The 16,641-nt window shown below is 45.1% G+C and overlaps 1 protein-coding gene across 1 annotated transcript in view; it reads right to left on the bottom strand.

Moving 5' to 3' along the window:
- Positions 1 to 16,641, bottom strand: part of TRPC1 (transient receptor potential cation channel subfamily C member 1) — a 56,527-nt gene that overhangs the window by 15,003 nt on the left and 24,883 nt on the right. The window contains 5 exon segments of the mRNA XM_066347354.1: positions 118 to 261; positions 3,434 to 3,573; positions 9,027 to 9,363; positions 14,165 to 14,360; positions 15,386 to 15,517. Coding sequence (XP_066203451.1) covers positions 118 to 261; positions 3,434 to 3,573; positions 9,027 to 9,363; positions 14,165 to 14,360; positions 15,386 to 15,517 — 949 coding nt within the window.

Here is a 16,641-nt window from a genome sequence, read left to right as displayed (position 1 = left end):
ATATATATATGAACACAATAAATATAAATACTTGCTGGCCTGACGTGAGTAATACGTCAGCTTTCCGGTGTTAGAACGCTACACGGCGTCCGGCCGGAGGGGCGGGGACTGGCTCACCTGCAGCGGGCCCAGCACGGAGCTCGTCGTGTACATGAAGAAGAGCCGGAGGTAGCTGAGGACGTTCGCGAACGCAAACAGCCCTTCCGCCACCAGGGTGGGGTGGAACGCGTCCCAGTCTTTCCGGTCCGCGAAGTCGTGGAACTGAGGGCGGGGAGGAAAAGCCAACGGTCAACAGCTCTCTCAGGGAGGACAATAAAATCATATTCCAGTTCTTGAAAGAAAAAACAAACCCCAACCCATGTCAATTATGGTCTCCTTGTGGGAGATCACTGCTTATACTTGTATCAAGGTCTCCTTTTAATACAGGGGGGTCCTCGGGCTACGACAGTCTCGACACAGGACGTTTCGAGGTCATAACGCTCACTTCCCTGAGAACCTGAGACAGTTGAGACATGAGTGTTTCGGTCTGTGCCCTCAGCATCGTACCTACGGACTGTGTGGGCGAACTAGTTGGGTTGCAGGTGGCAGAACACACGGTAACTTCGCATGGGAGTGAGGGAGTTGGCGTCCCCCACACGCCATGTGGGACTGTTAGAAGCACAGGTGTTCCATCTGTGTCCAGCTAGGGTGTGTTTCGACTCAACACCAACATTCAGGTTACGTCTCTGTTGTGGGAACGGAACTGTGTAGTAACTGGAGGCCCCCCTGTAGTAATAACATTGTTTTAACTAAATAAAAGATTTCTACACGGGGGAGGCAATATCACTACTCTATAGGAGGTTTCCTCAGACACGGGTATGTTTTATTAAAAAAAAATTAAACAATTTAAAAAAAACGTCATTAGACCTGTGTGAATGAAATGTTTGCTAGCTTTTCTGAAATTCCACAACACAAATTTGAGGGACATTTACATGTCAGTTGGTCAGCCGTCATATAAGTTAACCTGGCCCCCTGACTAAGGATCCTAGAATGAACCGTAGATGTTCCTGTCCTCTCTCAACACCGAGGAAAAGAGTGCCCAGCTACCGGACGCAGAGTGGCCACGTGTTCTGGTGGCCTGGGGCAGTCGCAGGTTATCCACCGGTTTTCCCGGCACAATTAATAAGAGCGCTCGTCCCCTTTTACCCTCAAAGTGACCTGGTTTGGTTAATACGTGACTTGGGCATCCCACTGCTAGGGCTAAAAGAAAAAACAATGGCCCTCAACTCTTTTTTTTTTTTTTTTACAGAGACAGAGAGTGAGTCAGAGAGAGGGACAGATAGAGACAGACAGACAGGAATGGAGAGAGATGAGAAGCATCAATCATCAGTTTTTCGTTGTGACACTGTAGTTGTTCATTGATTGCTTTCTCATATGTGCCTTGACCGGGGGGGGGGCTACAGCAGACCAAGTGACCCCTTGCTCGAGCCAGCGACCTGGGGTCCAAGCTGGTGAGCTTTGCTCAAGCCAGATGAGCCCGCGCTCAAGCTGGCGACCTCGGGGTCTCGAACCTGGGTCCTCCGCAACACAGTCTGATGCTCTATCCACTGCGCCACCGCCTGGTCAAGTGGCCCTCAAGTCTTTATTGAACCATATATCTATATGTGACCAAATTTTATTTCTTAGTAATTTCACAACTGAGGTTATTGAACGTATCTAACAAAGCCATACTACTGATTACTTCAAGAAATAGAGTTTTTTTAATAAAGCAAAATGATATTAGATAACCAGCTCACCTTTGCTATAGTCTATAAATTGGTGAAAACAAACAAACAAAAAACCTCAGAAAATACTGTATCTTTTAGTTCCTCAACTGTTACACTTAGAAGAATTTTAAACTCAGAGTTTAAACAAAGATAGTTAACATAAAATCTATGGCCTTCTCTGGGCTTTGGGGAGTGAAAATCTTTATAAAAGTAAAATGATAAGGTATTGTGAAGGCTAGAATTCTTGTCAAATTCTAAATTTAAAAAGAAATCGGCATCAGAAAAATAGTTACATTTACATTGCTTTTAAAGCTGCGTAAGGTGATAATCATAATTTGGAATGTGTAAAACACTGCATAGTAAATCCCATGTAGATAACTCCCTCTCGACCCTGCAGATGTAAAGATATCAAATACTAATTAATTTAAGTAACTTAGTGTTTTCATTTTAACATAAACAGGTTAATGAAGCACATGAGCGCCGCTCAGATATCGGGAATCAGCACTTGGTAGAAAGAAAACGCCCAGCACAGGTCGGATTTAAATCCCGTCTTGGACAAGCTACTTGATGGTTCTGAGCTCGTTTTCCTTACTTGAAAAGTGGGGGACGCACGTCTGTCTCATCGAGTCCCTGCGAGGAGGGAATGAGATAAAGCACAGCGGGTACCAACCAGGGCACCTGGCACAGTAATAGGTAACCAGGCAACCAACGCTCCTGGGCAACAGGCATCCTCCCGCCCCAGGAAAGGAAGGAGACCGAGCACTCCGTCCCACGCACGGGGGCGTCAGGCACAGCCGTGAGCACGCGGGCGTCAGACAGGGGAGGTCAGACAGGAGAGGTCAGACACAGCCGTGAGCGCGGGGGCGTCAGACAGGGGAGGTCAGACACAGCCGTGCGCGCGGGGGCGTCAGACACAGCGTGAGCGTGGGGACGTCAGACAGGGGAGGTCAGACAGGAGAGGTCAGACACAGCCGTGAGCGCGGGGGCATCAGACAGGGGAGGTCAGACACAGCCGTGCGCGCGGGGGCGTCAGACACAGCGTGAGCGTGGGGACGTCAGACAGGGGAGGTCAGACACAGCATGAGCGTGGGGACGTCAGACAGCCGTGCGCGCGGGGGCGTCAGGCACAGCCATGAGCCTGGGGGCGTCAGACACAGCGTGAGCGTGGGGACGTCAGACAGCCGAGAGCACGGGGGCGTCAGACACAGCCATGAGCGTGGGGACGTCATGTGAGCACGGGGACATCAGACACAGCCGTGCGCGCGGGGCGTCAGGCACAGCCGTGAGCGCGGGGACGTCAGACAGGGGAGGTCAGACACAGCCGTGCGCGCGGGGGCGTCAGGCACAGCCGTGCGCGCGGGGGCGTCAGACAGGGGAGGTCAGACACAGCCGTGAGCGTGGGGACGTCAGACAGCCGTGAGCACGGGGGCGTCAGACACAGCGTGAGCGTGGGGACGTCAGACAGGGGAGGTCAGACACAGCCATGAGCGCGGGGATGTCAGACAGCCGTGCGCGCGGGGGCGTCAGGCACAGCCGTGCGCGCGGGGGCGTCAGGCACAGCCGTGACCCCGGGGGGGCGTCAGGCACAGCCATGAGCCGGCGCGACTCTGAGCCGGGTGGCCAAGCACCGCGGGGCTCTTCCTAAGTAAGCCTCGTGTGTGCCTCCAACCGACACAGCAGACAGTCACCTTGTTGTGAGCCACCACCTTGAGGGCAAAGGTCGCCAAGTAAAGCGAATTCATGACAAAACTGAGTTGATTACGAGATTCTTCTAAAAAGTCTTCCAGTCCTTCATACCAGAGTCGCTTAATGTCAGACCAAATCATCCCTAAAAAAATAAATAAGGAAGGAAGGAAAAAGATCAGATAACACTGTTTTTGATTCAATAATAAACTGAAAAATACCATAAGACTGAACATGTTAAGTAACATCTGCATCAGCGATAGCCTCATAAAAAAAAAACAAAAAACTTTTCAGTTAAAAAAATATTCTCAAAATTTGAAAGAAAATAACCTTAAGTTTCATGCGATAATATCTTTCCAAGAGAGGGAGTAAGCTCAAACAGGCATAAAAGAACAAATAAACTGATGCCACACACCCACACCCCCCAAAGGGGCTCAGTCCCCCCTCTTTCCTCCATCTGCACTCCCTCCTACAGTGACATCCGTCTAATCTAACAGCTATAAATACCAGATAGGCGGCACTTCCAAACTGCTCTCTCTAAACCCAACCTGTATTTATGTAACAGCTGATACCTCTAAACCTCTCTCTTAAGTTCCCCTGGGATAGGTACCCAGACCGAGGAGCCCCGTTCTCTGACTGCCGTCTCTCTGAGATACTGCGAAGCCTAACTCGTTGCCAGGGAATATGACTTTAATTTGATTCTTGTGTAGGCTTGGGTGAATTGCATCTTCTTTACAAAATAAAATAGTCTTTCTCTTCATAATGCCATTTAAACAGTAGGTTATAAACAAATAGTACAAAATTTCCATTCTGTATGACCAAGGCATATACAACCACCTTTCAGAAATCGTTTAAATGAATTGGGGAAGAAAGTGTTTCTTAGAGATTCCTTTGATCCCCATTATCTCTTAACCTACTCAGATGACAATATACGCTAATTTCACATTGAAAAACATCTATAACAATGCAATTTGGAACTCCATGTGATAAAGTATAAATTATTCCCTAGGCTAAAACATACCATTTCAGAATAGCAGAAACACAGGAAATATTAACAAAAAGACACTATTTAATTGTCTTTGACCTAATGTTCAGATGTGTTTTTTTATTTTATGCAGCTTGTTTTATTTTGTAATGGCTTTTATTTTTCAATCACAGCTGACACGCAATATTGTATGAGTTTCACTTGGACACACAGGGATCAGACACTTATATGACTTAGGAAATGGTCACCCTATAGGTCCAGTGGCCATCTGGCACTATACAGACTGAATACATTATTGATCGCATTCCCTATATTGTATTGTGCATCCCTGTGACTGTGTTCATACTTGGCAATGGGCACAGCTTGCTCCCTTCCCCCTTCTCACCCAGCACCCCCCCCCCAAACGCCCTCCCACCCAGCGACCATCAAACGCTCTCTGTACCTATGAGGCAGCTCTGCCTTGTTCATCCATCTGGTCTCTCAGATCTCCCACGTAAGTGAAATCACAAGAGATTTGTCCTACTCTGTCCCACCCGCCCCACCCAGGACAACACCCTCCACACCCACCCATGTTACTGCAAATGGCAATATTTCACTCCCTCTGAGGCTGAGTCAGATTCCGTTGGACACACGTACCACCTTTTCTTTATGCACAGTGGTAGTCAGCCTGGTCCCTACCGCCCACTAGCGGGCATTCCAGCTTTCATGGTGGGCAGTAGCGGAGCAACCAAAGTATAAATAAAAAGATTTAACTATAGTAAGTTGTTTTTATAAAGATTTATTCTGCCAAACTTAGCGAAAATCCGACATAAAGTACTTGGTAACTATTATTATATGCTTTCACTTGCTGTAACTCTGCTTTATAAATTTTATAAAGTAAAGTTACTTCCCTACTTTATACATCACCATTACTGTGGAACCGGTGGGCGGTTAGAAAATGTTACTACTAACAGAGATACAGAAGTGGGCGGTGGGTATAAAAAGGTTGACTGCCATCGCCCTGGCTGGTTGGCTCAGTGGTAGAGCGTTGGCCTAGCGTGCGGAGGACCCGGGTTCGATTCCTGGCCAGGGCACACAGGAGAAGCGCTCATTTGCTTCTCCACCCCTCCGCCGCGCTTTCCTCTCTGTCTCTCTCTCTTCCCCTCTCGCAGCCAAGGCTCCATTGGAGCAAGGATGGCCCAGGCGCTGGGGATGGCTCTGTGGCCTCTGCCCCAGGCGCTAGAGTGGCTCTGGTCGCAACATGGCGACGCCCAGGATGGGCAGAGCATCGCCCCCTGGTGGGCAGAGCATCGCCCCTGGTGGGCGTGCCGGGTGGATCCCGGTCAGGCGCATGCGGGAGTCTGTCTGACTGTCTCTCGCTGTTTCCAGCTTCAGAAAAATGAAAAGAAAAATAAATAAATAAATAAAATAAAAAGGTTGACTGCCCCTGCACTAGTCTGTCAGTGGACAACACGCCTGGATTGCTTTCCTAGCTTGGCTACTGTGAACAATGCCGCATGTCTTTTTGAATTAGTGGTTTGGGTTTCTCCCAATAAATAACCAGAAGTGGAATTGCCAGGTCCTTCTTTGTCTCATTCTAGACTTTGTTATAAAGTCTATTTTGTCTGAGATAAGTGCTGCTCCCTAGATTTTTGCTGTTGTTTCTATTTGCATAAAATACCCTTTGCCATCCGTTTACCTTCAGTCTGTGTGTGTCTTTTGATCTGAAGGAGGTCTCTTGTAGCAGCATATATATGGGTCTCGTTTTCTTATCCATTCAGTTACTCTATGTCTTTTGATTGGAGCATTTAATCCATTTACATTGGCAAGTATTAAGTTATTGCCATTTCATTATTTATGTTTTTCATCTTTTTTCCCCCTTCTTCTTAAAGAAGGCCATGTAACATTTCTTGTAACACTGGTTTGGTGGTGATGAACTCCTCTAGCTTCCTCTTCTCTGAGAAGCTCTTTATCTACCCTTCGATACTAAACAGTAGCTCTTTATCCACCCTTTGATACTAAACAGTAGCTCTTTAATCCACTCTTTGATACTAAACAGTAGCTTTGCTGGGTAGAGTCATCTTGGTCGGAGGTCCTCGCTTTCCATCGCTCTGAATATTTCTTGCCAGTCCCTTCTGACCTGCACGGTTTATGTTGAGACATCAGCTGACAGTCTTCTGGGAGCTCCCTTGTAGGGAACTAACTGCTTGCTCTTCTCTTGTAGCTTTTAAGATTCTCTCCTTGTCTTTCACTTTTGGCCTTTTAATGGTGTTGTGTCTTGGTGTGGGGCCTCTTTGGGCTCATCTTGTTTGGGACTCTCTGTGCTTGCTGGACTTTTGTGTCTATTTCTTTCACCGGGTTAGGGAGGTTTTCTGTTATTATTTACTCAAATAGGTTTTCAGTTCCTCTCTCTCTCTCCCTCCTCCTTCTGGTACCCTAGGGTGCGAATGTTGGTGTGCTCAGTGTTGTCCCAGGGGCCCCTTCAACGATCCTCTTTTTTTTTCCTTTTGCTGTTTTGATGGGGTGTCTTCTGCTTCCTTGTCTTCCAGACCCCTGATCCGACCCTCTGCTGCATCTAGTCTACTGCTGACTTCCTGTAATGCATCCCTCATTTCAGTTATTGCATTCTCTTCCTTGTCTCCTCATTTGGGCAGCCTCCCTGTGCTTGTCTCTGTGCATCAGGTAGAGTTGCTGTGTCCCCTGGTCTTGGTCGAGTGACCTTGTGTAGCAGGTGTGCTGTGGGGCCCAGTGGTGTATTCTCCCTGGCCACCTGAGTCCAGTGTGGCCCTTGTGTGGGTTTGTGTGCCCTCCTATAGTTGAGCCTTGATTGCAGCTGGCATGTCAGTGGGAGGGACTGACCAGCAGGCTGATTGGTTATCAGGACTGGCCGTGACTCCAGTGGTGGGGTTGTTGTGCAGGGGCAGACCCTGCCGAGCAGGACTCCAGATATGGAGCCTATCTACACCTGCACCCGGGAGGGCCACAGCTCAGCAAAGGAACAATGGCTTCTGTCTGGGAGAGAGCTGCCCCTCCGGGCCTCACTCGAAAGCCAGACAACTCAGTTCCTCCCAGTATGACCCTGGCTGTGGCCCCAGCGCTGGAGCTCAGAGCCAGTGAGCCAGTCAGCATGTTAAGTCCTGGGTGGACATTTAAGAGGAATACCCGGGACTCTGACAGCCCTCCTTCCCACTCAGACATGACCCTCTGAACCAGAATCCCTGCTGGTTGTCCCAGCGCTGGAGCCCTGCCCTCCCCAGGGGGCACCTCCCAGCCCCCCGACTCTCAACTGCCACCGCGGGTGTGAGCCCAGGCTCTGTCGTGTCTCCACCCCTCTGACAGTCACAACGTGGCTCCTCCTCATGTCCTCAGTTAGAGGAGTTCTGTCCAGCTCTGACAGTCACAACGTGGCTCCTCCTCATGTCCTCAGTTAGAGGAGTTCTGTCCAGCTCTGACAGTCACAGCGTGGCTCCTCCTCATGTCCTCAGTTAGAGGAGCTCTGTCCAGCCAGGCTGCGGGCCCTTCTCCGTCCTGGCCGTGTAGTTTAGCTGTAGCTGTGACATGGCTACGGGAGGAGGCGAGGACATGGTGACCGCTCTGCCATCCACCCGGAAGACCGTTCTGTCTACCTGACTTTAAACGTGGATGTACCACAGACTGAACTCTGCCAACAGTGAAACAATGACTGAAATCAAGTTACTTGAAATTAATTTCCCCCCAAAAAGGAAAATCCCAAGTATGCACATTGATTTTATAGCTGAAGGAGAATTAAAAGCCAACAGCATCCACGAACTGTTCTCCAGTTGTTTAAGGACCGAAACAACCGAAGGCACATTCATCGATCAGTGCTTTCAACCATATACAAGACTGACCGTCCATAGCCCTTTACAGCAGACAGTAGAGAGAGGACTCGGGAATGCTGGGGTTAAGAGCAAGGCTGAAGGTCCACAGAGAAATAAAGGAGACGTCATCCAAGCCCAGAAACACACACTGGTCAGACCACAACGCCTTACCTCCCAGCCCAGCACAGAAGGGCAAGGGCAGCAGTCACTTAAAATACTCAATACTCAGCATACTTACAAAAAACAATTTTCACAAAACGGAATGTCTTAAAAAAAACACTTGTAATTTCTAAAAAGCTCTAGCTATCAATACAAAAAACTGATTTTTTGTGTGAGTCGCTAAGAAAACAACTACAAAAGTTCACAGGTTCTTTAAAGAAAAACTAATGATATAATAAAACAAAATACTTAACTCTTAAAATGCAACCAAATATAAAATATATTACATTTCAAAATATGTAAAAATAGGCTTACACTCTTATACCCCCCAAAAAGCATTCATCAGCAAAATTTGTTTTTGTTTTAACAAACTATTTTAGAGACTGAGAATTTAAAAAATTTTAACTTCCATGTAATTAAGTAATATTATATAAGAGTTCTGTTTCCTTATCAAGTTCAGGAACACTTTCCTTTACAAAAATGTTAGTTAAGACTTCAGTGATCACAGAAGTGCTCAAATTCTTGATGCGTAAACAGTGTAAAACCACCAAGCGAATGCACTTGTTTATGCCACCACGCAGAGGAGAATGAATGGGCCAATAGAAGCAGAGCCTTTCAAACAAACATGACACTCACCAAAGATCCACAGTATAAGCAGGTAGTCTATCCTCTCCAGGGCTGGTCCCATCGTGTTCTTCTTATCCTCGTTGTAGACGAGAGAGTACAGGTTCAGCAAGAGCAAGAACGTGAAGTAGGACGCTCCGTGAATAATGAACTTCATGAAGGGCGTGTGGATGATTCTGCCAAACTGAGATTTGGGGGCGATCAAATAGCAAAGAGACAGAAGCGGCCAGCAGATGCCCACTGTTAAAACGGTCATTATCTTCTTACAGGTGGGCTTCCGTCGGTACCCGGACATCTGGCCAAACCAGACCGTGTTCAGAAACTGCTGGCAGTTAGACTGGGACACGAACTGAGAAGGAACAGACAGACAGACACACACAAAAGTCACGTGAAACCTGTAAGCAGGACCTGGTAATACCACTCTTTAATGGCTACTCAAAGCTTTCATAATAAACTCGCTTTCACGTGGCCCACACAGCTGTTTTTCTTAGACGTAGTCAAGATTGGAGAGGCTAAGAGCACAGGCTCCTGAGCGAGAAGACCTAGGTTCACACCTGGACTCTGCCACTTAATGACCTTGAGCACGTTTTGAAACCTCTCTGAGCCTGAGCCTCAGATTTCCCATCTGCAAAAATGGAGATAGTAATAGTATCTACTTCATAAATGTCCTGCAAGGATCGCATGTCAAGTTCTTGAAATAGTGCCTGGTTCACTATTTCACTAGCATGCACTGTTACACTAATGACCATTACTTAGCTACTTTGCAACATTTAACTTATAAATACGCTTATAATATTGTTTATGAAATTTCAAAGTTAACAAGTAAAGTCCACAGAAACAGACTTCAGCCCACAAAAACTGACGATTTCAGTTACAAGAAACCAAGATGGCGATCGCGGTAGCGAACCCAAGGATACACACCACATATATTTCTGAACCATAAAAACTGAAAATTTTAAGAGCAATAAGGATACTAAAATATTCACAAATAAGAAGAACATTCCAATTCTACTTCAGGTATAGAAAAGTAACTTACAGAAGTTGACAAAGCTTTTCAGTTTACGATTTCCAGAAGCAGTGTGTTCCTAACAGAATACTCATGCTGGGACATTAACACAGGGATTCTGTAACTCTACACACAGTGCTGTGGTCAGGTTTGACATTATCAGAGTCAAGCACAAGTGGTCATAATGGCATTCAGAGAGCTAAACAGTGTTTAGTCAATCTTGTTTTAAAATGATTCATCCTGAGATAGAATATAATTTGTAGAATGCAACACTGTAGTAAAAGAGAGAGAGTTTCTATTGTCGTTTACTGTGCTTGTCAAAAATTTTCCTAATATACTATGCTTTTGGGAGCTTAAGTCTTACTTCATTCTTAGGCGTCTGCTCAGATTCAGGTGTTCTCAGGAAATCTTAATTGTCCTTCAAGACAAAATACTGGAGAGAGAAACAGCTTTCTCTCCCACAAATTACCCAGCTTAGTAGCATCCCACACTTAAGTGGCTTCACCTTTTCCCCAGTTAACAAAGCAATCTCAGGACTGTTTGCTGTCCTTGCCTCCCTCTATATAACGATTTAATTAACAGTAGTGTTAAATATGTAATTGGAAAAGCAAAGTTTCCATTAGAAATGTTACAGGTCCGTGGTGGGTTTAAAGCAGGGGTCTCAAACTCAACTCAGCATGTGGGCCGCAGAGCAAGATCACAGCTGTTTGGCGGGCCGCACTAGATCTACAAAAGGCAACTGTTACGCAACACTTTTCTTGAACTTCGTGGATTAGTCTGCAGGCCGCACAAAATTGTTTGGCAGGCCACATGCGGCCCGCGGGCCGGGAGTTTGAGACCCCTGGTTTAAAGTGTAGACTCACATTATTTGGTACCTCGTTAATCAAAAGGTGGGCCATCACGGTTCCTGCCCCTCAGCGAGCCTGTGATCGCTTTCGGCAGGAGGTTCTAGAAGTGATGCTATGAGACCTCGGAAGGTCGCTCCCAAAAGGTCATGTGGCTCCCACCCTGAAGAACACTAGCTCTTGGAGCCATACCCTGCCACGCAAAGTCCTATGAACGTGCGTGTGGCCACCGTGCTGCAAGGAAGCCCAGGCTCTACGTAGGACTCGGGTCAGCGCTGCGAGGATTCTCAGACTGTCCTCGGGCCGTGCCCCTCCGTGGTTCCGGTTCTCAGGAGGCTGTGCCCCTCCGTGGTTCCGGTTCTCAGGAGGCCCACCCTCTATGGATCCATCCGCCTGAGCACTCCACCCACTCAGGCTCCGGACCTGCTCGTGAGGAAGCCTCCAGATCAGTGGTTCCCAACCCCCGGGCCGCAGACCAGTACCGGTCTGTGGGCCATTTGGTACCGGTCCACAGAGAAAGAATAAATAACTTACATTATTTCCGTTTTATTTATATTTAATTCTGAACGATGTTTTATTTTTTAAAAAATGACCAGATTCCCTCTGTTACATCCGTCTAAGACTCACTCTTGATGCTTGTCTCAGTCACGTGATACATTTATCCGTCCCACCCTAAAGGCCGGTCCGTGAAAATATTCTGACATTAAACGGGTCCGTGGCCCAAAAGAGGTTGGGGACCACTGCCCCAGATGACTGCAGCCCCCATCACCTGAGCCACCTCCAGGTGAGGCCTTCAGCTGGGGAAGAAGAGACATCACCTTTGCTGTGGCCTTGTCTGATTCCTGACCAAGAGAATCCAGAAGCAGGAAACCGTGATGATAAAACTACTACAACATGGTTATGAGAGGCTGTGTTATGCCACTAGGTAGCAGGGTAGCTGTTAGGATGAATTCCCCAAATAAAGTCTTCCAACATTTTGGGAAAACATTATCTTCTTCGAATGTATTTAAAAATCTAGTTGAAAAAGCTATTTTACATTTTCAATCATCCTTAAAATTATGTAGTATCTTCCTTTCAACTAAAAAGATCATCATTTCTTGTTGCCTTTTCCTTCATCTTCTTTAGAATTAAACACTGTGTGTCCTTCGGGAGCACAATGATGTCATCAGGAAACCACGTCACAGGCTTTTCTTCCCTGACCCCAAATAACCTGGTTCTTCCCGCCTTTCTGTGATGCTCTTTGCCCGGTCACTGAGGTTGCTTTTTTTGTTTCTTTTTGCTTTGTTTTTTAACCTTTTATTTATTGATTTTAGAGCGAGAGAAAGTGAAACATCAATGTGTTGCTTTACTTATCCATGCATTCATTGCTTGACTCCTGCATGTGCCCTGACTGGGGATCGAACCTGCAACCTTGGCTCTAACCAACTGAGCTACCTGGCCAGGGCCTTGAGTTAATTCTGTACCTTGTGAGCTCTCTATTCTATCCTTTGCTAAAATTTCCTGTCAACTTACGTAAAATATTAAGTTGTGGAACAAAGAAGTAAATAAATTAACCAAAGATCTAGTCAATAATTATTGTCTAGTCAAAATACATATTAAAGGGAGAACACGTCACCGGGTTTCTATTCTCTGTTCCTACTTACACCCATTAGCATTGTATTTCCTTTTTAAACCACATAGGTATTTTATTGATTTATAAGCTCATAGCTACTCTGATCCAAATTCTTGCACTTAATTTTTTCCCCTATAAATGTTCTACCTCAACTAATAATCTCGGAATACTAAGAAAGTAATAACAATAAAACAAACACAGGTTTTGAAGTCAGAGTCCTGGATAAGCCATAGACTATCGAGGTAATCTTAAAATTCCTGTATCAAAGCTACCGTGAGGCTCAAATTTTCAACCAAGATTAAAAGAAAAAAAAGTCTGTCCCTAGCATCAAAGGTCCTGTATTTTGCCTTCTATCATTACCTACTTCAGGTCACATTTTTGTATTAAAATGAATTTGATAAATGAGCTTTATTATCTCTGTTGATATTACAATAATGGGTCTTAGAAGCAATCCCTTTAAAGTGCCATTTATCAATACTCTATATTGCTGGCTGGATACCACTGTCTGTGTATAAAATGTTCAGTGAGTTATCCTTGAAACAAAATGTAAAATGCTTACCTTCCTGCTTCAGGTTCCTGAGCGTGTGTGTGTGTGTGTGTGTGTGTGTGAGAGTGTGAGTGTGTGAGTATGTGTATGTGTGTGTGTGTATGTGTATGTGTGTGTGTGTGAGTGTGTGTGTGAGCATGAGTGTGTGAGTGTGAGTGTGAGAGTATGTGTATGTGTGTGAGTGTATGTGTGTGAGTGTGTGTGTGTGTGAGTATGTGTGTGTGTGTGTGTGTGTGTCTGTGTGTAGTACAAATGGGCACATCCCTTGACGGGAAGGAATGTATGTGGTCAGGAAAGCCAGGTTCAACTGAGTCACCTGTCACCTGCCTCTCCACCTCTGGGTTTACAATGAATTAACAAGCAAGGGCCAGAAAACATAATGTCTGATACTTTATTTTTAAACAGAAAGGCACCATTCAGAAAAAGGTAAGAACTGTGTGATTTCACACATAGGTGGGATTTAAATCTGAGGCTCATGGACACAGATAAAAGTGAAGTACTTACCAGGGGGAGGGGATGGGGGGAGGGGGGAGGGGGAAGGTGCAAAGAGGGACAAATATATGGTGACAGAAAATTATCTGACTTTGGGTAATGGGTATACAACATAATCAACAGCTCAAATGCTATAGAGATGTTTACTCAAAACCTATGTACTCTTATGAATCAATGTCATCCTATTAAAGTTAATTTTCTAAATAAATATATTTTTTAAAAAAGGCACCATTACTATAAAAAGGACTCTATAACCGATCAATAAAACAAATCACAAACAACAAAACACAAAATGGAAACTTCATGATGAGGTCATGACACAAGTCCTCACCTGTGTAGCTACTATTTTGCAAAAACGTTAAACTAATAATGTATATTATTATAATTAAACTTGTTTAAATAAATAATAGCAACTATATCTGGACACTGGCTGAATGCTAGTACTCATGATACTAAACTATTAACTACATCTCCTTAATTATTTCTTGAAACTAAAGCTCAGACAGGTTCAATAACTTTCCGGGGGGGGGGCACCCAGCTCCATGAGGCAGAACTAGGACCTCAAGCCCCACACACGCAGCAAAGCCTCCACTCCCCACTCGACAGCTGGGGGGGGGGCATTTAAACATGTCCCAGAAACCCTCCTACCTCCTTCTGGTTATATTTGATGGCAAGCTTCAGCCGACTCAAGTTCATCCTTTCTTCTAACAAGCCTCGTTTGTCCAGGGGCTCGTCGCTGGACGTGTGGTTGAGAATGACCTCCAGTTCCCGGGAGTTCCGGGCTTGGGCCAGCAGGTCTTTAGCAAACATTTTACACTGCCGGGCTAGCTCCTCGTAGTCATTCCTGCAAGATGCAACGACCGGTGATTAGAAATGTCACCGCCATCCTGCAGCTAAGCTCCTTTCACAGAAAACGACCGTGATACTTCAGCGCGGCGGCGCTGCAGGAAGTCTCAAGCTGCTCGGTTCTGTGCCGTCAATCCTAGGAAGCTGCTGGTGCACTGTTCTCCCACAGCCGTGGGGAAACTGTAACAGTTACGTTCCCAGTGTTCACACTGATCACCTTAGATAAACACAGCGTTTCCTTCCACGTACTGATGCTCCTAGAAATCCTGATACTATTTGTCAACCAGTGCTCCACTTAACTCATTTGACCTTATTCTTTAAAAGTGTGACATAAAATATCCTTTCATATTATCTAAACAGGAGATGATATATTAATGCTAGGTAGTAAATACTATTATATCGTTTTTAACTAAATAATTTTTCAATAACGGCTTACAACATGTTCATGCTACTTCTGACATTAAAATAGTATTCTGATACACTTTTAAAGTTGAAAAAAATTCAAGTTAGGAAAAGACTGAAACAAGCCCAGTAAATAACTCTCTTTCCTAGAAACTTAGGATTTAACTGCTGTTAAAGGCAGACTAAATCAATTTGTGGGAAACTAAGAAGTTTAATAGATACATATATCTCTTTAATAGCAATTATATTAAAGTTATGCCTGAGTATAAGACAAGGTGGAGTGAGGGGAGGGAGGACTTGGAGAGGTTACAAGTCCTTCTGCTCTTGCTCAGGGTCACTGCTGCCACCACCCCAGGATGCTGCAGCAACACTGAGCAAAGCAGGAACCTCAGGGTGGTCCAGGCGGGTCAGAGAGTGGGTGCGGAAGCGGTGACCTAAATGACACCAGGGTCCACTCCACTGAGGGGGAAGGAAAACCCCGAGGAGAGGCCAGCAAGGCCTGGTCATCCTGGGTCGCGTGGAAGTGGACGCATGTAAGAACTTGGCCTATAAAAACAATCTGGCTGACAATATTCTGAAAAAAAAAAGAAGATATAATTTGTCATTTCCACTCATCCCCACCTGAATTCCACCTCCACGAGGCTCAGTTCTTTCAAATCAGCGCTGAGTTCAAATGCTCTCAGAATCGGATCCTCCTCTGTCAACATTATCAGAGCAGGACTGGCCAAACAGCGGTAAATGTCCAGTCGGAACCTGTGGTAAGATGTGAGTGACCCCATGGTGTGAGAGAAAATTATCCCAGACACCGTTAGTGCTTTCAAGTCACAATTTTCATAAATTTAACATTAGACTCTTATAAAATCAAAAGAAAATACAACAAATACACTTATTATAAGATAACTTGCATAAAAAGACTAAAATATTTTGAGATGTAAATATTGAAAAAGTTTATATCTGTTGTTTTTAAGGAAATTGTTTTAGTATTTCTTTTCATAGATTCAAAACTATTCTTCAACACAATTTAATTTAAAATTTTTCTATTCCTGAATCCAACATTATTTTAAATGAAATATACTAATACATTTTGATTATTAAATTTTTCTGGCCCCAGCCAGTTGGCTCAGTGGTAGAGCATCGGTCAGCGTGTGGAAGTCCCAGGGTTCAATTTCTGGCCAGGGCACACAGGAGAAGCACCCATCTGCTTCTCCACCCCTCCCCCTCTCCTTCCTCTCTGTCTCTTCTCCTCCCGCAGCCAAGGCTCCATTGGAGCAAAGATGGCCCAGGCGCTGAGGATGGTTCCATGGCCTCCGCCTCAGGTGCTAGAATGGCTCTAGTTGCAACAGAGCAACACCCCAGATGGGCAGAGCATCGCCCCCTGGTGGGCATGCCGAGTGGATCCCGGTTGGGGACATGTAGGAGTCTGTCTATCTCCCTGCTTCTTACTTCAGAAAAAAAATAATAAAAATAAATAAGCAAAATTTTCCTTCTCCAATAGGACTATTTTAATGTGCTAAAAACATGTAACACATGACTCATTCAACCAGATTATTTTTTAAAGGTGTTTCAAATCTTAAGAGTGAAATCATGTACTTATGCATAATCTACCTAGTAGATTACTCTTTTACCTTCTGTAAACTAATTAATGTTCATATTCAATACCTACATAAGAACCAAATCAGAAACATTTTGCTAGAATTCTTTCATTTATAAATATATAATTCTTAATTTATAAATTTAGTGGGTGTTATGTAGTGTATATTTTTCTTTTAAATATAAATTTAATACATGCTTGTTGTTTTAGAAAAGGAAGTACTATAGAAACAGGATGCTCCAATCAGTTGAATGACAATCATGTGTCACTGTTTGTTCTGGTGTAG

Source organism: Saccopteryx leptura, chromosome 8 (assembly GCF_036850995.1).
Source record: "Saccopteryx leptura isolate mSacLep1 chromosome 8, mSacLep1_pri_phased_curated, whole genome shotgun sequence".
Classification (NCBI taxonomy): domain Eukaryota; kingdom Metazoa; phylum Chordata; class Mammalia; order Chiroptera; family Emballonuridae; genus Saccopteryx; species Saccopteryx leptura.
Note: the sequence above shows the minus strand (reverse complement) of the source record. Positions and strands in the feature narration are given on the sequence as shown.